The sequence below is a fragment of the Centrocercus urophasianus genome, unplaced genomic scaffold, assembly GCF_019232065.1.
Source record: "Centrocercus urophasianus isolate 14NV4802_14NV808 unplaced genomic scaffold, USGS_Curo_1.0 seq_40, whole genome shotgun sequence".
NCBI classification, from domain to species: Eukaryota; Metazoa; Chordata; class Aves; order Galliformes; family Phasianidae; genus Centrocercus; species Centrocercus urophasianus.
Window position 1 is genome coordinate 2666604 of NW_024884978.1, and position 24467 is coordinate 2691070.

The 24467-nt window shown below is 40.0% G+C and overlaps 1 protein-coding gene across 4 annotated transcripts in view; it reads left to right on the plus strand.

Moving 5' to 3' along the window:
- Positions 1 to 24467, plus strand: part of SMURF2 (SMAD specific E3 ubiquitin protein ligase 2) — a 56382-nt gene that overhangs the window by 17000 nt on the left and 14915 nt on the right. For all 4 annotated transcript variants that reach the window (XR_006171178.1, XR_006171177.1, XR_006171179.1 and 1 more), the window contains exons 2-9: positions 6625 to 6663; positions 8161 to 8269; positions 15042 to 15175; positions 16292 to 16357; positions 19900 to 19984; positions 21255 to 21338; positions 22062 to 22264; positions 22430 to 22514. Coding sequence is in view for 1 of the 4 variants with exons in the window: in XM_042833161.1 (XP_042689095.1) it covers positions 6625 to 6663; positions 8161 to 8269; positions 15042 to 15175; positions 16292 to 16357; positions 19900 to 19984; positions 21255 to 21338; positions 22062 to 22264; positions 22430 to 22514 (805 nt within the window). In the remaining 3 variants the exon portion in view is untranslated. The remainder of the gene's footprint in view (positions 1 to 6624; positions 6664 to 8160; positions 8270 to 15041; positions 15176 to 16291; positions 16358 to 19899; positions 19985 to 21254; positions 21339 to 22061; positions 22265 to 22429; positions 22515 to 24467) is intronic.

Consider the following 24467-nt stretch of genomic DNA (forward strand, 5'->3'; position numbering starts at 1 on the left):
TAAAGGAAATTCTTGTTACAAGAGCTTTTCTTATGCTAAGAATACCCTAGTAGGTATTTAAAAAGTGTATTTAAAAGCTGTGTACCTTGTGTTTGTGTATCAGCCTAACAATAATGGATTAATGTAACTTAGTACATTTGTTTGTCAACCTGATTTATCGGTATCTTAATACCACTTCACAAAAGCATTGGTAGTTCTGAATTGTTCTAATGTGTGTTCCAAGTAAGAACAGGCAACTGGAATAGGGATGTGATTCTAAATTTTAGGTTTTATAATCCAGAAAGTGAATTGTAAAATAGTTTTCTACCAGTGTGAGCTGTGTGCATGTTGTGAGCATAGAGGGAGATGTCAGCTCCAGACAGTTGTGCCTGTTAAGAAGCTGCCAGCCCTTCCAACTTGTCCTGGGGCAGAAGGGAGCACGGTATGCATTTCCTAATTCAGGGAGAAAAGACATGCAGATGAAACAGTTAGTGATGGTGATTCCAGGCCTACCTGGCTGCTTCCCTTCAGGAAGACAGCGGTGCTTGGCTGGTCCTCCAGAGTTCACACCTGGTTTAATGGCAGTGTTGCCCAGCCCTGGGGGAGATGGGCATCCCTCTGCTTGTTGTTTGGGACCTCCGTCTCAGTACGTGCTGCCTCTGGCCAGCATCTGAGTTTATTCGTGTTTTGTGCCAATTCTTCTTTAGTACTCAGTGGGTTATCCTGAATTCCTGCTGTATGCTGGGACTCCAAAAGAGAAGATGTTACCACGTAAAGGCAAAGCACTCTTAAAGCAGCTGTGTGTGTGCTTGCTAGAGAGGTGCTTTGTTCAGTGCTTTGATTCTGTGCTTCTGTGTGCTTTGGGAAATAAAAATAGTAGTCTGAGTTTTTAAGATTGTCTCTCTCAGAATATGGAGGTGATAGCTACTTATTTTGATATCCTGATGGCAAAAAATGCTTCCTTTATATATCTATCTGTATTTAGTAAATGTCTGAAACTGCATAGCAGAGTCAGAAGTTAAACTATCAGTCTGCTTAAAAATGAAAGTCCGGGTTTTAGAACTGCAAAACTCACTGGTCTGGAGTGTGTTTTCACAGCACAGCTGCAGGTTACTGTCAGATTGTAGTCCAGCCTCTCCTCACCTCCTCTGCTGCTTCCTTGCATTAAGCTCCACTGATGGCGTGGCTGCAGGGTAAGTCAGTGCAGCTCTTGGAACCAGTGGAAAACTAATCCATCTCCCCAGAAGGTTAGCTTTCTGTTAAGCCAGTTCAGCTTCCTGATCTACCTTGCATCCATAGGCTTGCTAGACCTGATTAGAGAGAGGAACAGCTGCAGCTTTCCTGATTGCTAGGTGCAACCTGAAACCTTCCAGCTCGTGTTGATTAGTGATCAGGGTTGGAATAATAGTCATAATAGTCAGCTGCTGCTGTTTTAGGCATTTCATGCCTCAATACCTTCTGAACTCAGAACTCCTATGCACCTGTAAAACATTTCTTTGTTAGGTTTTCTTTAAATTTGTGTGTCCCTTCTTGATGAGAATCAATTGTAATCTTCTTAAAATGCACAAATTTCATTAACTTGAAAGGAAATTCTTACCTGATGATCGTGATCATTTAGTTTGTTCATCTGCAGGAGAAAAAGATAACAAAAAACTTTTCAAAGGAAATGAAAATTGAAAGGAAATGAAACTTAAAAAGAATCCCCAGAGATAATTGTAAAATAAAATTTAATGTGAGTAGTTGGACAAACAGTTTCATTTTAAAACCTTAACTGAGAAAGCAATTACCTCAATAGCTGTAGTTACAAATCTGTATGGCATTATTTACAGCTCTCTTTGTATTGAAGACCTCCTGTTTTATATCTTCCCATGTGGGAATTAAAGCAGATCCAAGGAGGGAGTGAGAGCAGGAAAATAAAAGTTGCTCAGCAGCTTGCCAGCAATGGCTGCAAACAGTAGGAATTTGTTTGAAATGTTTAAGCATTGAGCTATGCTGCTGGAACCTGTGCACAGTATGGTTTGCCCCTCTCAGATGTTTTTCTAAGAAAACAACGTTGCGAAGTTGTATGCAATCTGAGGAGAAGCGTAATGTCAGCCACAGGTTCAACAGCCCAGTGGTTTCTGTGTCTCAGGGACAGCAATGTGGAAGCCAGGAGGGGTGTGCTGGTGGTGTGTCCCTCCCTCTCCCTGCCCCCAGAGCAGGCTCATTCCAATCAGCAGTGTAATTGGAATGCAACCACAGTCTGGAGGAGGAAGGGGAATTTTTGGCAAGAAGAGACAGAGCAGTTGGGAGCTTTATTCAGATTAAAGCATAGACGACCATTCATTATCAGTACAACACGCATTAGCAACAGCATAGCATTGTGTTTCTACAGCTGGGACTTATTTTAGTTGATTGTATTGCACTGCGTATTACATGCAAACAACTGGGATCTGATCACAAAAAACAATGCTAATGGATTTCATTAAAAGATGGTGTTTCTGTAGGGGGAAGAAAGACTTGTCTTCAAAATGAGCTATTATGGTAGAAATTGGTAGGCAGCCTGTCCTTCTCCTTGCTATCCCATGGGTTCCGTATCTTCTGGAATAAGCACTTTTTCTGGGAGAAAAGCCCTTGGGTTAAAAAACAAAAAAATACACCCAGAAATTACAATGCTAAAACTTCAACTCAGGAGAGGGCTGAATTAGTTCCACGATGGTGATGACACTGAAATGACAGAACATCAGTAAACACAGCCTTGGCTTTGGACCTACTCCTTTTCTTCCTCCGCAGAGCTCTGGGCTGCCACTGGCACAGCAGTGCTCACCCAGCAGAGCCTGATGGGCATTGTTCTCTTTCTCAGTCACATACTGAATGTTAAATGCATTGATCATGTGTTTCCTTCTCTTTGTGTGCTTGCTTTCATGGACATTCGTGATTATTTCTTATTTTCTTACCTTTCTTCTTGTATCTTTCGTCCAAAATATAAATCTCTCCAATACATGTTTAAAAATTACTCTATAGGATAGCTTAAGAATTAATACAATTTGTGATGTGTTTTAAAATTTCACTGTCACCATTGTCCATAGCATGTGTAGAATGACATCTTAAGGCATGATACGGAGGTATGTACTGAACACACAGCATGTAAACCTGATGTGTGTGTTTGTCTTGGCACACGAACGTTGTTCCTTCATGTTGGGATAGTGGTGTTCTCTTTTCTGTAGACTTCCCAGGAAGTCTGTAATAAATACAAAACATAGGTATCCACTGACTCACTGATATTTTGTGATGAATGCTTTATCTACTTATGTGTACTGGAAGCCATTAATGTCTTTTGATGATGCACTGCTGGTACAGTGCTCCTCCTTCTTTTTCAAACCAGTGTTGATAGATATGGGTGCTGGTGTGTATTCTAGTTTCTGAAAAAGTTCAGTGTAAGTGTAAATAGCTTCGTACTTTTTTCTGATTCCGAATAATTTTAATAAGAATGTTACTTGTACATGTTAGTTCTAAAACAAATAATGTCCTTTTGTGGCCTGTAGAGGGTCTGTTGATGGTGCAGCTGCACAGATCTGGTAATGATGGGTGTTTCATTCATTGCGTGGGGCTCAAATCAGCATTTGCACTTGGCTCTTTGAGGAATAACGTGACCTTTCTTTGGTTCTTTCTGTTTTTGGAATCTTTGGCTGAAATTTAAGATAGGACAGAGGTCTTAAAGATAAGTAAGCCCTGTGAGTTTCATGAGAATTGCTGAGACCTGTCGCAGTGACCTGAACAGAGAGGAAGAAGCTGCAGCAAGAGATGAGGTGTTGGTTGACCACTGCAGAGCCTGCGTGGGAGAGCAGCCATGTGAGTGCCCTGCCACTGGGAAAAGCTTCAGCTGTAGCTTTCAGACAACCATAAAACATCAATCCATAGGAAATGAACTTCCTTCGTTTTCATTCTCAGGGAGCTATTAATCAGTTGGTTATCAGAATATTCAGAACAGGTCTAATGCGGTGTTGAAATGGTTAGAAAAATGGAGCATAAACCACGGTACATTTCCCATCGGTGGGAAAACATGCAGAAGTCCTGAGGCAGATTGGAACTCCACACATGGAAGAAGATTGTTTCATTTAGGAAATGAGCTGATGCTGCTGGGATTTTTTTTACGTAGAAATACCTGGTAGAAAGGGTGTACCTAAGGGACAGTTTCTCATGTGCCTCCTGTTTGCTAACCTGATAAAGGCAGAATAAAGACTGATTAGTCAGAATCAGTGTGGTTACTAGGAAAGAACTTGGGCCATAGTATGAGTTTCTTCACTAATGGCTAATTGTTGGGGAAGCAGTTATTAGTTTGTATATTGTGCAACATGAGGCACTGGTTGAATTGTACTGACAGAATTGATTAATATTTTGAAAGCAAGTTTTCATAATCCATTAACCTTCTGATTTCTTTCTGAAAAGACTCATCAAATCTCTTTTATTTGGGGCATTTTGCAATTTCTGGAGCATATGGTCTGCCCACTGTGCTGGAGATGAATTTTGCCTCAACTGTCATTTAGAATCTTTGGCTTCACTTGACAGATCCCATTTTTTGCAGTGGATGAAATTGTGCAAGTAGTAATTTTCTGATATGTTTAAGAAAGTGACCATCTAGATAAGCATCTGCTTTATATGAAGATTTCTATACCACCGGATGAAAGATGCCTTGGGTGAGTGGTGCTTGTTGACAGCTGTCAGGCTGAGGATATTCCTGTTTTAATAAAATCTTAAGGAATTGCAGGTGCATTTCTCTAAGTTTCTGTTATTATCTATTTCCTTCAATGTCTTTTAAGTTATCAGCTGCTTATAAATGGAGCAGTGGTTAAATTGCTGGGCATCTGGAGGCCTGCGGGGTTCTACCACATCATCCTGCAGGCATTATATGATAGATTCATGGAGCAGACTGTGGTGCTATAGTCTTCTTGTTGCACATGTTGAACTCCAGGTATCAGCAGCACCGAACATGTTTGGCACGTTATCAGTGTGGTACCATTTGTTGACTGTTTATAGTGAGACTTATTGGGTGAAAATCCCTTAAATACAGTAATGTTTTAGGAGGCCCGTTGTGTCTTTGAGCTGAAAAACTATTTCTTGACCCTTTTCGTCTTTAGAAGGAACAACTGATAACAACCTGGCACCAGTCCTTTTACTTCAGACTGACAGTATTGTTGTTAGCATCCCACTGCATTAAGCTAATTTGCTGAAACTTTCCTGGGAACTTATATATGCCTTTCCTATAGTGTGTGCCAGGGCACAGGAGATTGTTTTATGACCACCTGCAGTCACTAATGAATATCCCCTTCTGTATCATGGAACACAGACATTTGTTAGACCTGAGCAGAGTTTTAGTGAGACTTTACAGTGTTGAATTCCTTTGGAAAGTGCTTTCACTACATCATTATCTCTATGAACATGGCCACATAAAAATTGGGAAAGCCTTCATTCCACCAACGTAAAATAATATGTAAATATGTAACTTGGACTGAGCTAGCATGCAAAGCTATTCAGGATGGTGCTTCTCTGCCCCACTGTGGAAGTCTCCACGGCATATGAGAGAATGTGGGGGATCTGTGGGGGACCTTCTGTAGGGAAAGCCTGAAATGCTTGGGGTTGGTGGCTGTGGGATGCGCTGACTGGGTGCTCCTTTCTCTCTTGTGTTTCCTGGGAGTGGCAAATATTGGAGGTCTCATTAAAAAAATATGTCAAAAGGGCTCCTATACCGAGGAGTCTTCTGCAGCATTGATTCCAACCACGTACTTCCATGTTTTCTTTTTTCACTCAATACTCTGGAATCTTTCTGTGTTACCCATTAAGTGTTTTAGGGGTTTGCAGGGGAATCTAATAGTTCCTGCTTGCTAAACCTGCCATAATGAATAAGTGTGTGTAGTTGAACAGCAGTGCGATTTGTGAGAAGTCTTGTGTGTGTACTTTGGCACTGTTATATGAAAGTTGTCTCCTTTTATAGATGTATTTTTTTCACCTCCATTTTTATATACTCCATTCTTATTTCCCCCTTGGTATTTTTGGTGGAGAAGTACAGATGTTCCTTCCTATTTACATAATCAAAAAAGCTGCCCAAAATGTTCAGCTTCTACAATAATACATATTTTTGGAGCTATGAAACTTTAGTGTTAGAATTTAGCCTGCTCCACCCTGATGTTTTTTCAGGTAAAAAAAAATAAATTTTCTTATCTTACATGGAAAGTAAATACAAAAGCCAGGACCACCTCGTGCACTCTTCTGTGGTCAGAAAGCTGTGAGCGTTCTGCAGGGCACAAGAGCTCGTATTGTTTGTGCCCCCGTGTGCTGAGCTCGTTAGCACTGACCTGGTTCCCTCAATAGGTAAAGGTAGAGCAGCTCCAGTTGGCACCGGGGACAAAAATGCATGCGATGCTGCTGCCAGAGGAGAGCAGGGCTGTGTGGCTTCCCTGCAATCTGCCCACAGGTGAACTGCCAAAAGCTGACACTTCTGGCTCAGCTTTCCGGAATTATTTTACATGATAATAGAAATGGTGTACAATTCTTTTATGTTCGTTCCTGTTGTTTTGAGCAGGATTTTCTGGTATGCTGGGCAAGTAAATTAACGCTGTTGGTATTAATAACCAGAAACTTAATTTTACATTTCTTGTTTTTCTACAGTACTGTGTGCAAAGAACTTGGTGAAAAAGGACTTTTTCCGTAAGTAGCTGTTCAAGTTTTAAACATTGATAGTTGGGATAAATATTATGCAAGTTCTGTAAATCCCTGTTTGCATGTGATTCCTGTATTTGGTTGGTTGCATTAAGGGGTCTTTCATGTTTTTGCTCCATTTCATTTCAGGGCTTTTGATTACTTTTTTTTTTTTTTTTTTCTTGGATGACACAACGTTCATAATAATAATTAAAACCAAAATACATTAAAGCTTTCCTTCTCCCCTTGTTGTTTTTTTTTTTTTTTTTTTAATGGGACTGGGAAACAAACCTACTCTCTCAAGCAAATGATGTTTTTCAGCATTAGTGTCATGTACTTAAAATATAGAAGAACTTTTTGTCCAGCAGACATATAAGTGCATCTTAATTATTAATTGTATCATAATGCTTACGTACTCTGAAATTATATTTTAATTAATGAGGAGGTGAAGCAGGCAGACAGGAATGTTATTGGCTCTGTAGGCGTGCACACACACATCACCTGCCTGCTGCCTTCTTGCTGGGGGTAGGAAGAATTCAAAAGATCAGACCTGAGCTTTGAAGAGAACAGTTCCGCACTGCAGCTAAGCCAGTCGGCAGCACGGATCCCAGCAGGCCCCTCCCTGCCTGCACTGCCTTTATCCCCATCTGCCATGTCTGGCACCAGCCCTGGGCCACTGGTGCCAGACTGGCTCTGTCTGAGTTGCCTGAGGAAGCAGCGCTGGTGCAAACCTTACACTACAGAAAAAGCAAATAATGTTTCACCTCTGCAATTCCTGCAGCTGAGTCACTGGGCATGCAGATGAGGGCAGGAATTAGTGTGAGGGAAAAACAGTGTTAGTGGTGGGACCATCCCTTCTGGGGTCAGTTAATAGCTCAGGACAGCAGTTGCAGTAGAGCTAATTGTAGGCTGCTTTGGTCCTGCTTCTTTCCCACCCTCGGCTGTGTTGTCCAGTACTGTCTTTGCGTGGGGTTTTGTTAGCAGCTGAACCTGTGCTGAGTATTTCTGAGGTACTAAGATAGGAGAAAATGCAGCAGGAAACGAGCAGAAAAACGAAGATGACCTCAAAAGCATGTATAATCTGCTGTAGACAATTTCCTTTAATGCAAATGTCAACTAAAATACTGATGACAGTCGGCCTTTAAAATAGGAAGAGTGCAGTTCTGTTTTCCCTATCTTTTGCTGAATGTTTCATATACCAAAAACTTACTCAATCTTGAATTAAGGAGATTAAGGTGTTCAGAGGCTTTACAGAAAGATTCCTCCCCCCTCCCCCAGGTGTTTGATAGTGATAGAGACTGAGAGAAACTTGTGTGGAATAACTTACGAATCTAGCCATTTCCAGTCCTTAATACATCATGCAATTCTTTTATATCATAGTCAAGAAATATGACTTACTTTTAAAATTGCAGATGGCTTTTATTAACATATGTTTGTTTAAAAAAAGCAGTGATTTAGGATTCTGAAGCATCTTGATCCATTTGCTAATTTTTTTCTTTCTCTTAGGACTTCCTGATCCATTTGCTAAGGTTGTGGTGGACGGATCTGGCCAATGCCATTCTACAGATACTGTGAAGAATACACTTGATCCAAAATGGAATCAGCATTATGACCTGTAGGTGGTAACAGTGATAACCAAAGGTTTGAAGTGCAGTCCTCTAAAGTACACAGAAATTATCTGATGTTCGTAATATTGTCCTACTAACAGCCTGGCAAATATCACAGAGTTTATTAGTTTGGGTGAAAAATACATCTGTCAAAATCACATTCTCATTTCCCTCAAAATCTAAATGCTGTACTTGATTTTCTAGTGATGATGTCTGCAACATGCCTTGTACATACTGCATTATTATCTTATAGTAATATTTTCATATTGACACCTGTAAAATCAGTAATAGTGTTTTCCTCAAACTGCTCGTCGTATTTTTTTGTAGTGCTACACTGTCTTCCTGCTCTGTTTCTTGTTTATTTTTCCATCTTCTGTCTCAAATTCTCTTTTATTACAAATTCTTACGTTGTTATCATTGCTTGAGCATCCTTCTGTGTAGTTGAGCAGTATAATCAGTATGACATGTATATGTTGCGTTTTTCTTCTGTTTTTCTAAAGCATGGAATATGCGATGTAATGTGGTTTATTAAAACTTCTACATAGATTTCTTTGTGCTCATGCATTATATATTTTCTGTCCTTTTTATCAGTATGTTTTCTCTTTCTTGAAAATGAGGAAGAGAAGTGAAAAGTTCTGCCTCACCTTCTTTCTTTCCAATCCATTGTTCAGGTCTTTTTTTTTTTCTCTCCCATGACTCCATTTCATACCTGTGTTCTGTGTTGAAGTTGTCATCAGTTCACCACGGCTCCCACGTATCTGTCTGCTGTTACTTTGAAGTGGTGACAATGCAAGTAAGCCATTGGCAGGTGTGGGTTAGAAGGGACTGTAGGTGCTGCATGTTCTCATGATTTGGAGAGCCGGTTGAATTTTGGAGAAGGAGCAGAAGACATGGGAAACGAGGGAGGAAGTTAACATGCTGTAAGAGTAATGGAAAAAAATAGTAAAACCTTTTGAAAAAACTTCCTTTTTGGTTGCAGTTTTCAAGGAAGGATGAAGAGAAGGTATTTTTGCATTCTTAGCTTGGAAGCAAGACTGTGATCACAGTCTGCATTCTTTTATACAAAACAGGGATAGAAAAGGGGCTCCTAGCAGAACATTTTGTTCTGAGGCAGATTTGGGCCATCTCTGTGTCGTCGTACTTAAAATTAATTGTGCATGTTACTTAAAGTGCACAGTTTTCCTTAAAGGTTCCCAGATCTTCATTTCATTCTTCCATCTAATTTGTGTTTCTGTTGGTGACTGGTGACAAATTGCTCTTTATCAGGTACAGGTATGTGTCTCCTTGCTTAACCTGTATGTTTATATCTGGGGAAGAGCTCCTGCTAGACTGTTGTAAGGAATTTACACTTTTTTTTTTTAACATGACTAGATTTTGCTTAGTTAGGATATTATTTTCAGTATAAATTACATGTTCTCTAGGGTTAACTGCTGTGCTCGATTCCAGCAGTTGAATTCTTTAATGAACAGAAGTATACAGAGCCTTTCTAATCCAGAGTACAATTAATTGTTGTGGCAAGCCTTGTAATTTGAAAGTAATCCTCTCTCTCTCTGAATTTTCATAATCATTTATCCCTTTTTATTGTTATTGTCTTGCTTGTCATCCTTTACTCTGTAGAAACTTATTTTCATTTATAAATACCTGCAGTTAGTCTTCAGTTCCTCTTTGAAGCAATAAAAGATCAATTGTTTGAGCTACAACAGCTCACTGTCTGTCTTTTATTTTAGATATACTTTTAATATACTTAGTGTCAGGTCTCAGCTCTTGATCTGAACCAGATAATTAGGTAATGAACTACTCCTTTTTGGGGGAAAAAAAAATTAGTAAAAATAGTAACCAGTCTACTGCCAAGCACCTGATGGAAGACCTCGTAGGCTGCAGGGATTCATTTTCTCATTCTTTGAAAGTAATAGTGTATTAGGTTTTTAAAACTTCCTAATGTTTACCCTGACAACACACCACTGCATGGGAACGCTGGTCTGACTTACAACACTTCCACTGTTACAGGAAATACTTTGCACACCAAGCATAACCCATGGAGTCTTGGTGGCAGAATGCCTGCTTGCCTGCTTCTGCCCCCACAAAGCATAGGAAATCCACCAGAGGAAGGTGGAGTTATGTAGATTTTTTCTTTTTTTCTGAAGTCCTGCTTTTCTTCCTACCATTTTTGAATGACTGCAGTAGTTTTACATGCAGTAAAGTTGTTCTCTTTGTAATTGCATTCATTGAAGTCCCCTGTATGGGATTTGTGTAACAGGTTAACACCGCTTCTAATCTTGTGTATCACATAATAGCATGTGAAAATGGCCCACTAAGATGGATCTGTTGCAGTGTGTTTATGGAATAATGTCTGAATTAGCTGGCTAAGTCCAAGGGAATTTTGTTTTGTTAACCTGGTTCAGCATAACAGATACTCTGTTGTATAAGATGTTTTTAAAGAATTCTTTAGTGTTACAAAGAACAAAAAAAGTTTTGTTTTTGCCTTACATGGTCCTTAATTTCTTATTGTGAAAGAAAGCAGCTGAATTAGTTAGATGCTGTGATTCTTAAGTCTGGATGGGTGTGTGTAGAGGGGGAAATGTGAGATGCCTTCCAGAAAGAAATTACCAAATAGTTGCTGTCTGAATGCAGTTTAATGTTAGCAAAATACCACGCTTGCCCTGGATGTATTCCCTTCCTTATTTTCAGGCTTGTTTGTGCTTTCCCTATTGTTAAGGGCTCTTCTCAAAGCTTTGAATAACCAGACTTTGTGTCTACACATCTTCTTGCACTAAAAGCATTCAAATGCTATTTAAACCATACCCAATTGCTTTTGTTCCCTTCCTCACCCTTGTTCCATAGTTGCAGTCTCTCCCACAGCTTTCCCACTCTCACCTATTCTCTCTAGCCTGTTCCAGCCTTCTCTATCAGCCTCTACCCTTATAGCACAGCGAACTCTAAAAGATATTTGTGCCATAGTCTGCTCCTTGACTCCTCCTTGCTCTGTGGCCTTCCAGTCTGCGCCCCAAGATTCTAGCAAGGATTCATGGCTTTTCCTCCTTGTCGCACCTCTCCAATTCACTGTAGCTTCTCCCAGCTGCTGTGACTACTCCACTCCCCAGCATCTCCTTGCTGCAAGTTCAAGTGTTGCTCTGTGCCTCTGCCTTCTCAAGCTGCAGCACTGCCCCAAGCAGAACCACCACTCTCCCTTACCATCACCGTGTAACAGTCTGGTCTCCTTGATGTGGCTGTTTAGACTGATGTGGTGAAGCTTTTGCCCTCTGCATTCAGGTGGAAGTGTTGCTGGCTCTGGCAGATCTGGCTGTTCCAGCTCGAGCACGGCAGATATGTGTCTTTGCTGAACCTTTGAGGTGTGTCTGTTGTGCAGTAGGAGCTCTTCTGCCTGCTGTTTGCTTGCTGCAGCTGCTTTACAGTGTTTTTTAGGCTTAATTCAGTGTTGGGTTGGGTCATATCAAGGAGGGGAAGAAGAGCAGGCAGCCAGTGCCATGTGTACATGCTGTGTTCCTGCCCCAGCCCCTGGCTTAGTGCTGCAGGCTCAGAACACCCCTGTTACTTCCAGAGATGAGAGTAATTGTCAGGGTGGGGAGAAGAGGAAAAATCTGGGATGACATTTTTTGTTATTTCTCTTCTCCCTCTTATCCTTCGGCCTGAAAACAGTTGATAACTCAAAGCATGACATTACTGTTATATTTAAAACAAGCAGAAACACAAATGTGGAAAAAAAATAACAACAGAAATTGGAAAACAGAGAAACAAACTAAATAATTTGTCCAGCTCATAAAAGGAAACAAAGCCTAAGTGACAGCATGGATTAGAAGTAGGGAATTCCTGGCTTCCAAGTCTGAATTCATTCCTCTTGATGTTGCATTTTTCTCTCTTTCTGGAGGGAATACATCTGGCTTGTGATCAGGAAGAGATGTGTTTTTTCAGGAATAAGTTTTTTCCACTTTCTTCATTCTGCTTCTCTACCAAGCTGAACTCTTTGGGGAAAATGTGTACAATGCCATGGGGCTGAAAGGCTGCGGGGTAGCAGACCTTCCTGGCGTGGTATCTTGGCACAGGAGGAGTACTGTCCTGGCAAAGACAAATTTATTTAGGCAAAGTAACAACTGTCCCTGTGTCATACATTTGATCAAAATATTTTGCAGCTTTCCAGAATGGCATTTACATGATTTTTGTCTAGAAGTGGAAGTGCTAAGAATAGGCAGTTGTCGTAACGTTTCCAAACGTGTGATTCTTATCCGAAGCCCTAACTTCACAGATTAGGGAAATGCAGGGATATAGACCAGATGCTCTGTAGTTAACAAAACATACATAGAAATTGAGTTTCCACATTTCCACTTCATTAATACTGATACTGTTGTCTTTGTTGAAGGATTTAAGCAGTGAAATTGATATTGCTGATGAAGTGGAGTTTCAAAAATAAATAAATAAACCTCTAAGAACTTGAACAAGTAATATAAGGAGAAGAAGAGAAGCATCCAATAAAATGAAGTTGTTTCATTTAACTTGCTCACTTTAATTTTTGGAACATTCTTTTTTAATAACAAATAAAATTGCTAACTAAGGCTTATGTTGGAACTTTACTGCCAGATGATGTAAAACAAATGTAACCTACCCACCAAAAGAATTGGGAACATCAGCTTGTCCTACCACCATTCTCTAAATGCAGCCATATATTTTCATGCCTGAAATTATGCAGAATCATAGATGCAGCATTTCCCTATACAGCCAACCAGCACTTACTGAGCTATTTCTTCTCCTCGTTTCTTTCTCTTTTCATTTGGTGAATGCTGCTTGCATTGCTTATTTCCTTTAAATGAAAGAATCAGCCAGGTTTTCGGGTCAAAAATCACAGTAGGTGAAGCAGTTGTGTAGTGAGTCCTCACCTGTTTGGTACAGATGGTTTACTGTCTGCATCTCAGCCATGAGAACCTCATCCTGGAAGGTTTCAGTAATTCTTGGAAATGGTGTTGTGTATTCAGCTGTTCTGCATATTATTCAAACTGTTCTATTGTGAAATTGTGTTTAACCATATACCTTTGACTTTTTTAAAGCAACAAGGAAAACTGGAAAATTCAAGACAGGTCATGATAAGTCTTTGTTTTTAAGTGCACTTAGCTTGTTCTCATAAAAATTTATTTTAAGTACATGAAACATTGTAGACTGCAACTGTGCACGTGATACCCATCTTCATCTCGTTTCTCTATGCAAAATTGGCATTGTCAAGGTTGTAAGGCCAAAAATCTAACCTGTACCATGTAATCTGTTTGCTCTTCCAAAAAACTTGGATTTTGTTTGTGTGAGTTGTGGATTTTTAAATTTTTTATTTATTTTTTAATTGTGCACTTGTTATTTTAAAACAGATTCATGTGTATGTGCCTACATTGGGCTTGTCTGTCTTCTGTTTCTTGAATCAGTCCCTGTCTGCAGGTGGTTTAAAAAAAAAAAAAAAGAGTCGAAGTTCTGCTTTGAGTTTTATACCATAAAGGAAAAAGGAAGAAGTGTTAATTGAGAGCTGACATGATCAGAGCTATGATTTTTAACCATGAAAGCCAGATCAATTATTTGGTTTGCCAACCTTGACAGTATCATTTGTATCTTTTTGAAATTACTCAGATGTGTTGAAGCCAGGCAAGTCTTTTGTCATTGGGGGAGAGGTATGTAGGAACTGGCTGAATTATTTGGTTAGCTTTCCTTCAGAAACAGAGAGGTTAGTTCCCACTTGGAACTAAACTGCAGAAGGCCAGAATCTGTGATCTGGGAGCAGTTCTCATTTTCTAAGCATAGATCCAAATTAATGTTCTTTGACTTAAAATTACTAATATTATGCAGTATTGTCAATAACTGGTATAGCATCAGTGTTGTGAAGTTGTCCCTGTAAACCAAGACTAGCTCACAAAGCAGTTGCTTCAGAGGAGCAGAGATTCAAGCAAACAAAGAAGCAAAGATGCAGTAGCCTACGGTGTGCAGGCTTCCTCAAGTCGGTGAGGCACAGATGTGGGTTTCTCAGAGCATTTGTGTAGAAGTGCTGGCAGGATGCAGCTTGAGCTGGGGACAGGAGGGGAGCCTGGCACTTATTGACTGAGATACGGTTATCAACTTCTTGAAATGGGTCATACTTGTGAAGTAATGTGTGCTTCAAACTGGGCCTTTCTGGAGTTTTCTCAGTAATAATTGATAGCTTCCTGAAGTTCACTGAGTGCAGGTTTGTAGCTGGATTTACTTTCTGTTTTCCTGATTGCTCAGAAGAGCAGTAGGGTGACTTGCGCTCCCAGTGGCTGGAAGAGTGGCCTGAGAAAAGCAGTAGATGGAATGCTGCAGAAGGATGCTGAACTTTTCTGTCCTGGCATCCAAAATGTGCTAGCACTGCTAACAAATGCATCCACTGCAGGCCCTGCCATGGTTTTCCATTAGGCTGAATGTGGGCATGAATCAAAGCATGTTCATCGCCCTGAGGAGATGGAGTCTCCGAGGCCAGGCCAGTCTGTCAGGGATGCTGTTTTAAACAGTTTTCAGTAGACTTTGGATTCTTATGAGTACCTCTGTTCAGAATCAGGATTTTAGATTAATTTGTGTTCAGGTAAATTCCTTCGTGAGATGCACTTCCATTACGGTGTTACGTGCACATCTAAAGATGAGTTGTTCTTGCTGGTAAATCGTGTGCTCAGTTTTATTGTAATGGCTGATAATTTTTTTTTTTCCCCTGAGGTCATTTCTGGTGCATCTTCAGAGCATTCAGTAAATGTCATTCACAGTACTGTTGTTCACATTTTTCAGGTATATTGGGAAATCGGATTCAATAACAATCAGTGTGTGGAATCACAAGAAAATACATAAAAAGCAGGGAGCTGGTTTTCTGGGCTGTGTGAGACTTCTTTCAAATGCAATTAACCGCCTTAAAGACACTGGTTGTAAGTAAGCTAAATGCTAATGTTTCTTCTCTTTCAAATGTCTTATGTGCAGAAATGTTAAAGAGTGGCACTTAATTGAGTTTGTTTTGGTTTTTATGAAGCTTGTATGCTCCAAACAGTTTGGTAGTTTGTGCTTTGTTGCTGAGGATGGGCAGGTTAGAGAACATAACTTACCTTTGGCTTTCCAGTTCTTTTGCCTGGTTCATGAAAGCGGTGGGAGATGCAGTGCAGCAGTCTGGTTGTGCATTGTCAAGACTGAACTTACTGTGTTGGAATTTTGAAGAAACACAGATTCTCATTACCTCCAAATTTCCTTTTTATTACTTTCAGAAATGCACAGGGTAAATGAAAAGATAATCCTCTCTTGAAGTAAAAGCTGTAGTTAAAAATGTCTGGCTCTTCAAAATTAGTAAATTCAATCGTCATAAAATGTTGTTTTATAACACAGCTTTGTGTTTACTTCTGAAAAAGTTAATCGGTGTGCAAGATCCTTTTTCATTATTATCTTAATTGGTGCTGTTTACACTGATCAGTCATAATGCATTCTAATTTGTGAACAAAATTTGGCACGTTGTTTGTGATGGAAAATTAGTGGTTGCCAATAAAGGTCATTTTCTTTAAAAAAGGTGACTTGCTGACAGAGGAGCATTCTGAATTTACTTCAAACAGGTTCCCTGCTGTTAAAGTTAGAACTGAAGTTTTTGTTTTCAAATCTCTCTCATTAAATCAGCATTTCAGAACATTACAATTTGCTCTGTTTTATGAAGTTCCACTGATACAGTGTGCAACAAATGAGTTGATTCTGCAGGCTGGCTGTGTGCTGTGAGATGGCACACCGTGAGCTCCTTATGACAGCTGCTGGTCAAGGGACTAAAATGTGAAGTAAGCTTCTGTTAACAGAGCTTTGTGAAGTAGGGCAGATATTTCAGAAACTTGTTTTCTGTTTTGGAATTATGGAATGTTGGGTCTCAAGATTTTTAATTTTGCCTCCCTTCTTGAATTTTGCTTCTTGAAGTCCTGACTGTCTTGTGCTCAGGTCATTTTTGTTCTGATGATACTTCGGAGTGCTTTTCAAAGACATCAAAATGTTGCATGACGTGTGTCCTTGTTTTCTAGATCAGAGATTGGATCTGTGCAAGCTTGGGCCAAATGACAATGACACTGTTAGAGGACAGATAGTAGGTAAGTGAGGCTTTTAATCTTTTAGTTCTCTTGTAGCTGAACAGTAGCTGCAGAAATACCCTTCTAATCAGGTTTCTGTATTTATTTATTTTTTAAATTCAGCATCTCGTGCCAGAGACATTTGGACCTAAAGATAAAAGTGTGTATGCAGAGAATTACCAAATGTAAAAATAAAATGCATACTGTAATAAGTGTTGGGAGAGTTAAGATGCTACAGAGATCATATGAAAACTATTTAGGAAGTGTTGAATTTCTCAGTAAACAAAAGTAGCAGTTTAATCCTTGAACTACAGACTTCTTGTCCGTTGAGGGCGCCAGCAAAGTCGTGCTTCCTGTATGTTTTGGGCAAGATTAGAACATCTTGCTGAGGCAAGAGTGGGTTTATATTTGGGGCTATTTGGTCAATTCATTTTGGGGTATTAACAGGCCTGTCACCAGTCTTGGTAACTGTGCTTCATCATTCCATTGCTTGTCAGCCATAAATAACTTAAGAATGAAAAAAATAATTTCTTAAACCTGACAAATTGGGAAAAATAAAGCATCCAGAAATGACTTCATAAACCTTTTGGTGCATTGTGAGTCGTTTCAAACAACTGTTTTGAATAGGTAATTTCAGAGGTCAAAAATAGGTGGATAAGGAGAAAAAGTCTTTCTGGCAAAGTGTTAATGAGAGTTTTTGGAGGGAGGGGTGAAAAAAATGAGTTTACATGTTCACTTCTGTGTTCAATTCCTGCTTCAAGTAATATGTCAGCCAGAGAAAACAATCAGCTTTCCTCTAGGTCCTGCTGAATAATACCTATGGCTTTATCTCATCATGTTGCTTTAATCTGTCTAGCATCTGATCTGAGAGTGTTTGCTTGGTATTCAGATAAGAGTAAGGTGGCACAGAAGGGTCAAACGGTGGTAGAAGTGTGGAACTTAGGTGCACTGCTGACACTTCAGACCATTCCTGAGCATTACATTTTCCATGTGAACTTGCACAAAAGAATGGAAGATAAACCAGACATTTTTCTAGGCAGTTCAGCTTGCTTTTTAGTTTTTGCTCCAGTATGCTGGTCCCCTGATCGCCCAGGCTGTGTGCGTCTGTGTGGCTTTTTTGTTTTGTTCTGTTTTTCTGAGATGCTTTTTCAGAAGAATCTGAGCACAGCCGAGGAGAGAGCTTGTTCAGGGCCTGCTCCAAGCAGCAGAGGTGTCCCCTGCCTGCAGCCATCCTTCAGGCATGATGATACTAGCAGGGTCTGTGCCCTCACACCGTCACATGCTCTCATGCTGCCCTCCAGAGTACACAGCATGCATCCTTGTTGTCATGAGAACAGCAGTGTTAATGTGGGTGCTTTAAACGGGAAACAAAATACAAAGCAGAAAGATCTCAAGGCTGCTGGGATGCCACAAAGGAAACCTGACTCAAATGCCATGTGTGGGCATGGCACATACGCTTCAGAGATGTGGCACAGATAAGCAGCTGTCAGCCAGGTGGCCGGAAACCAGACTGACCAGTCAGCTTAAGCTGATGTGGTTGTGAGAAGTGGTACAGCCAAAGAAGCATTTATTCGTATGGCATGCTGCTGGGACTGTCCTTAATTAGTAGGAGCTGCTGGGTCATGCATTAAACCCGCAGAAAAACCACAGCTTGTTAGGTTACTGCAGAGACCTCTGTATGTTGTGCTTGATGCTGTTATCATCAGAAAGGTTTCCTCAGTCGTGGCTGTGTTTTAATTTAGTGCACGCTCAGCAAAATGCAGGGACTCCTGTCTCTTTTGTTGGAAATGTCATTATTAATCTTCTCACGTTTTAATCTTTCTTCGCTAATACAATTTTGCTGAATAAGTGAATGAGCCTGAGTGAGTCGGTGGTTCCACTGCAGTTGTTACATGGTGGAAAAATCTTTTAAAATTAAGTAACAAAATAGAATAAGAGTAAATGTACTCCCAGCCCTTTTAATGATAAATTGTCTTCAATGAGAAGGCTATGACAAATGGGAAAACAATATTACAGTGTCATTGATATCTTCAGGTGACAGTAACCCTACAAATCAAGTACGCAGTGGATATGGCTTTATAATTTGGGTCAGGGAGCAAGAAGAACTTTATTTTAATATTTGGGATTGTCTTCGAAGGGGGGAAGAAGAGGGGGACACTTCTGAGTAGTAGATGCAAAGGGCACCTGAACTGTGTCTTAATCTTGCAGCTGTCTTCTGTGCCACCATTTTATTTCTGATGTGGCGGTGCAGAAAAAATGAGTCCTTACTCATTACAAAATGAAGCCGTGCACAAATTTTGGTCCTCACATAGGCAAAGAGGAGGTAATTGCCTTTGTTTAGTTTTATTTTTGTCTGTGTGTATTGCTTGCCAAACCTTGCCTACATGCAACAACGTGAACTTGTGATGTGTGGGTTTGTTGCAGAATAAATACGTAATTTAAGATTTCATATTGTTTGAAATTAAATGTAAGGTACATTTTGCTGTAAGAAGTTACTGTGTAGTGTTAGTGAGTGTGGAAGACAAGGAGTTAATACTGATCAGGAGTAAGGCAAGCAGGTGCTGCAGGGTTCCTGGGTTGGTCTGGTGAAGGCCCAAAATCTTGAACTTCAAAGCATGCTGTCATTGACAGTTCAGCATCTCTGGCAAAAGTTACAGGTGGTGTTCCATCTTCGCTTACCTTTGTGATCTGGGTGAGTGTTTGGTTGTGTACACATTAAGGTCTGGAAGTTTATTCCACTTTGCATGCAGACAGAGCCTGAACAGCTGTCCAAAGGCACGGTAGTGCCACCTCAAGAAATGTGTTACAGCATGGGTTTAGTTTTTAAGTAGTCATTTTATTGTTAAAAGCAAAGCAAAACGTCTTAAAAAGTAACCCACAGCAATGCATGTCATAAGGTGTCAGATTAGACATTTGCTAATTATGATACCGGGAACGAAGACTGCCCCTAGAAATCTGTTTTCATAACTGTACTACGCACAACAGCTTCGGACGTAAATATTCATCACAAGGAAACAAATCCAGTCGTGATACAGTTCGGTTCTGCTGAGAGCAGGAGGGACTTTGCAGGGTGCTGAGCAATGCTTTGTGTGAGTGTTGGTTTGACTTCCTACCACTGACAGTAACTAACTCATGAAACACACAGCATTTCCAGTGGTGTTCACTTCTGCTTGGTTTTGTACGTGTGTGTAGATGTCATGTGCACATAGAATGTGTGGTAAGGAGTCAAAATCATGTTAGCAGTAGGTTTGGCCCTCGCAGTACATTAGTACAGCCCACTTGCTGCTGGAGCCATTCTGTCCATGAGGACAGCATGGTATGATAGTCCCCTTCCTACAGGGGAAAGCTTATGACAGCTTCAGAATGAACTTCTTTTCCTGCCTTAACTTTATATCTATTTAAACGATGTGTAGGGTATTAACATGTGTGAAAAGCTGTGGAAAATAAAAAATACACAGATCGTGGTTCAGCTTAGTCCTCTGAATTGTGCTTCTCTTTTTAAGTGTACCTGTAATTCACCTGCAGATGTCATATCTGTAATGATTCCTTTATTATCTCAATAGTAAGTCTTCAGTCCAGAGACCGAATAGGCACGGGAGGACAAGTCGTGGACTGCAGTCGTTTGTTTGACAATGATTTACCAGATGGGTAAGCTGACTCTACTATCAACACAAATACAGTTCACACAAAGAGCTTCTGCAGTAATGGGAAGTCAAAGTATAAATGGGCTAATTTATTTTTGTTCTCACACTCAAAAGTTCTACAGGTTCAAATTTAGGAGCAGCAAATTAGCCAACAAGGTTACACAGAATAGTTAATAGTTTGACCCCTCTCTTTTTTTTTTTGGAAAACAGGAGGAGGTGGCATATGTGCATAAATGCATTTTTAAAATATGCTTAGAAAATACACCTTCTAAATTATAGAATTGATAAACTAATATTATGTTAAATCACGGTCAACAAATTGACTTCATCCAGTTTGAAGCAATGCAGTAGCACACAGACCTGGCTGTCTTCTACACAGCTGTGCAGCTGTATATACTGTGGTAGAAAATTGTGCTTTTTCTTCTTTCATGTAAATCATGGTGAAGAAAACATGATTGGAAAAGATAATGGAGCCTGAGTTCGTGCTGTCCTTACCTCCCAAACACTGGGCTTGGGATTTTGATATTCCCTGGCAGAGTTAATGACATCATTAACACCTAAAGCAGTTTTTCAAATACAAAAATATGCTCTGTTTTAGGTCTGGTGTTGTCATCAACTTTTTCAGAGCAAGCACAGAAGCTCTGAGTGTGATTCTTGGCAGATAAAGACAGGACAAACTCATCAGGTGATGAGCCTTAAAATGTGAATTGTCATCTAGGTTCTAAGCAGCAATGCTTTGTTAATCTAGAATCTGAGGAAGTCCAGAGTGTTTTTGAAAATGCTTTTAAACTATCACTTAAAAATGCTCATTGTATAAATATTGCATATTTGTGTGACTGCAGAGTTAGCTGTACAGCCCCGTGTATTTTGGAGTGCAAAAATATTAATAATGGAAGAGCCTTGTTAATTGAAGGTGACTTTTTAAATGAAACTAAGCATTGCATGAAGGTGCTGTGAGAGGACTTTTATTGACCACTGATCCTGTTTAAGTTTAGTAAATAAGTTTTTTTTCAGTGACTATTTGAATGTAATTAAAATTCAAATATTTATTGAACAAGAAGGTGTGATCTTGTTAATAATACCCTGGTTCTAAGGGAAAAGCATGTAAAAGTAATTAGAGTTGAACTTTCCTTTGTTTCCTGTTACCTTGTTCAGCTAACACGATTCATTATAGTAAGTCTTCCTGAGTTGGCATTTATGATGGAAACGTTTTGTGCCCTGGTTTCCTGGTTAAATACCACTCATTGCCTTATCTCTTCATGTCTGAATGGTAGGTGGGAGGAAAGGAGAACTGCTTCTGGAAGGATCCAGTATTTGAATCATATTACAAGAACAACTCAGTGGGAACGACCAACACGGTAAGAAATTGTTTAGGAGACCGTGCACATGGTGATGTTTGTCTGCTGACCTGGAACACTGACCACAAGGAAGTCTGTCTACCAGGAGGTATTCTGCATTCCAGTGTCCCTCTGCAAACACGTAGCCCATTTCCACCATCCTTGTCTAATCACTTTCTTGAAGGGGATGAGACATTATAGCTTTGTGAGGCTTATCAAGGGAAGGTGAGAAAGCTTGGGCTATGTGCTGCTCATAAAAGAATAATAATTTTACTCTCAGCACTCTTTTTTTAGGATGGGAACTGCTCGTTGTGAGCGTTTGATGTGACCTTGATCCTGTAATGTCATAAACTGAAGTGTTAGGTCAGACCGTGGGGTAGGTGAAGAGGTTTACTCATTACTCTGGGATGAACTCAGCAAGCACAGGACAGCTGTCTGCCCATCATCAAGGCGCCCTGGTCCAGGGCTCGACTGCTCTGTTCTGCAGCCCACAAAGTTTTCTAAGAGCCTTCAGATGAAGCTTTTAGTAACACTGACAGACAAAAGCATATAAAGGACAGTGGGAAGGCCATCTTGCCTGGAAGTGCCATGACTCCTCTCAGATTTCTGCAAGCATTCTAGTTGCTTGCCATGCATAAATGTCTCTACACCAGCTTTTAATTCACATTACCTGAAGTAATGGTAACAAAAATGTTGATTAATTCTGGTACGGGAAGCAGGTAATGTTCATGTATTTCTCAACAGGCCAGCATCAGAATACTCCAGTCCAGGCAGACCACTGAGCTGCTTTGTGGATGAGAACACTCCAATTACGGGAACAAATGGTGCCACGTGTGGGCAGTCATCAGATCCCCGGCTGGCAGAGAGGAGGGTCAGGTCGCAGAGGCACAGGAATTACATGAGCAGGACACATTTGCACACACCTCCTGATTTACCTGAAGGCTATGGTATGTAAATCAGTTAATTTTAGATATTTCAGGCAACTGGCAAAATGGGCTTTGTCTTCTGTATGTTAGATCACTTCGATTCCTTACTTTGGGCTAATCAGTCTGTGTGAGTTTTTGTGTTACGTATTTTGTTCTCACATTTATTAATTTGTCTTGATTTCGCAGAGCAAAGGACGACTCAGCAAGGTCAGGTCTATTTTCTGCATACTCAAACTGGTGTTAGTACGTGGCATGATCCAAGAGTACCCAGGTAAGAAAATGCTGAAAGTGTCCTTAGGTTGTCAAATCAGAACAGTTCCCAATCTGTCCTTGGAGCCCTCTGTGAAGTAATTTTTTTTTTTTGCCTGTTGGCCCCTAGAAGAAATTATTTAAACAGTGGTGTTTTAAAACAATATGAAACACCTGGAATCAGTTAATTGTATGAATTTCAGCCGAGTCCAGATTTTAGTATTATGCAAAGTAATTAAACAAAAAGTAGAATCTGAGTGCTTCCAAAAATGTGGATTTATCTAGGTCCTTTAGTTAAAACTAGGTTGTTTTGTATTTGAATTCCATGTTTGAAGTGAACAACACCTGTATTTGTGTATTCTTTCACACTGATAATGAGAAACTTGCAAATTGGGAATTTTGAGGAGAGAAGAAAAGAAGCAGAGTCTAAAAAAGTCTAACCTGTGATTAAATATTCAAAGTGCTGTTCCTCATGCAGATATATTACACTTGATAGAAAATAAATCTGAAGAGTTCTTTTACTTCAATATCTTTATTTATGTGTGCACATGTACACACCGACATTGTATGTGATTGTACCCATGGTTATTTCTGATGTGTTTGAGGGGAAGGAAGGATAACAGAGAAAATACTGTTAGTTTCTGATTGTTCTTTACAAATACCAGCCATACATTTTAAGAGGCAGTAATTTTCAATGGCTTTTTCTTTTTTTTTTTAAACGTGTGCTGTTTGAAGTTGGCAGCCACTGTTGGCCTTGATGAAAATTGTAGCAGCTCTGTCAGTTGCTGCTGGTGCTCGTTCTCGTGGAAATGGATTTTGGATTTCCTGGGAAGGATTAAAGTGCCTCATAGCTGTAATTTTGTTGTGTTTTCAAATGATTCTTCTAATTGTTTTTAGTACTACTTTTGTGTTACAGAATTGCTCTTCACTATGATGCATTATCTTCAGACTTGAGAGCGCAGCAGAGTTGACAGTTGTGTATTAGGAAGGTTTTGCTCACATCATTTGTGTAGTATATAAAACTAGAAACTAGATTTCTCTAAAAGGTAAATTAAGAGATGAAGAAAGTTAAGTTTCCTAAATTTTGTGGTGTAATGATTACGTACAAAATCCAAAATGCTGCTCTTAGGTGTGGCAACAGAAACTGTGCATCTCTGAGAACAAAATTTGGCTGTTTGCATGTACCAACCACAGGGACAAGGGATGCAGCTGATGTCATTTCTAAGAAGTACTGTATTTTTATGTTAATGTACCACAGTTGCTTAAAAAAAAAAAAACAAAAGCCTTGTGGTTCCCAGGGCCGTGTTCAGCGCTGTGTGCATGAGCACTATCAGCAGAAGCTCAGGCCCAGGGCCTCCTGTTTCCTTTTGTAGCTTCTCAGCCCTCTCAGCTCACTGAATCCCTACAGCCTGCATCTTTTCAGCCCTTCTGTCCCTGAGCTTTTCCCTCCTATCAGCCTGTAGGATACTGGGGGATCTGAGGACTTGTGCCTTCAAAAAAGTTCTTGGCAGTAGGTGGTAGCTGAAGTGTGAATTATATGCATAAAAGTGTGCGTTGTTGATTTTTTAAAAAGCTGATAGTTTGTCTTCAGTGAACCTCTGAAACCACTGTAGTCATGCTGTTTTCAGCAGAATTTTCTTAAGCCCAGTGTGGGTTTCTCTGTGTTGCTCGTTGTGCTTACATTTTTTTAAGATGTTTGAAAGATTCTGTTAGAAAACCGTTTTCTTCCCACTAGCTTTGAGGGCTGGGGGGCAAAAATCACCTGTGGCATACACGTATCCCATGTGTAATTCCTCATGGAATGTGTAACTCTTCCCAAATACAGTTCTGTTTTGTAGGAGCTTGTCATGTGTGATTCAGAGCTCCTTATGTGATTAATGATGTTTTAAAAACGTTTTCTGTCAGAATTGGTGTAGAATTGCAATTCCATTTTAGCAAATGTGGCAGTGGCCTGTATTTTTGTTTTAAGCCTGTA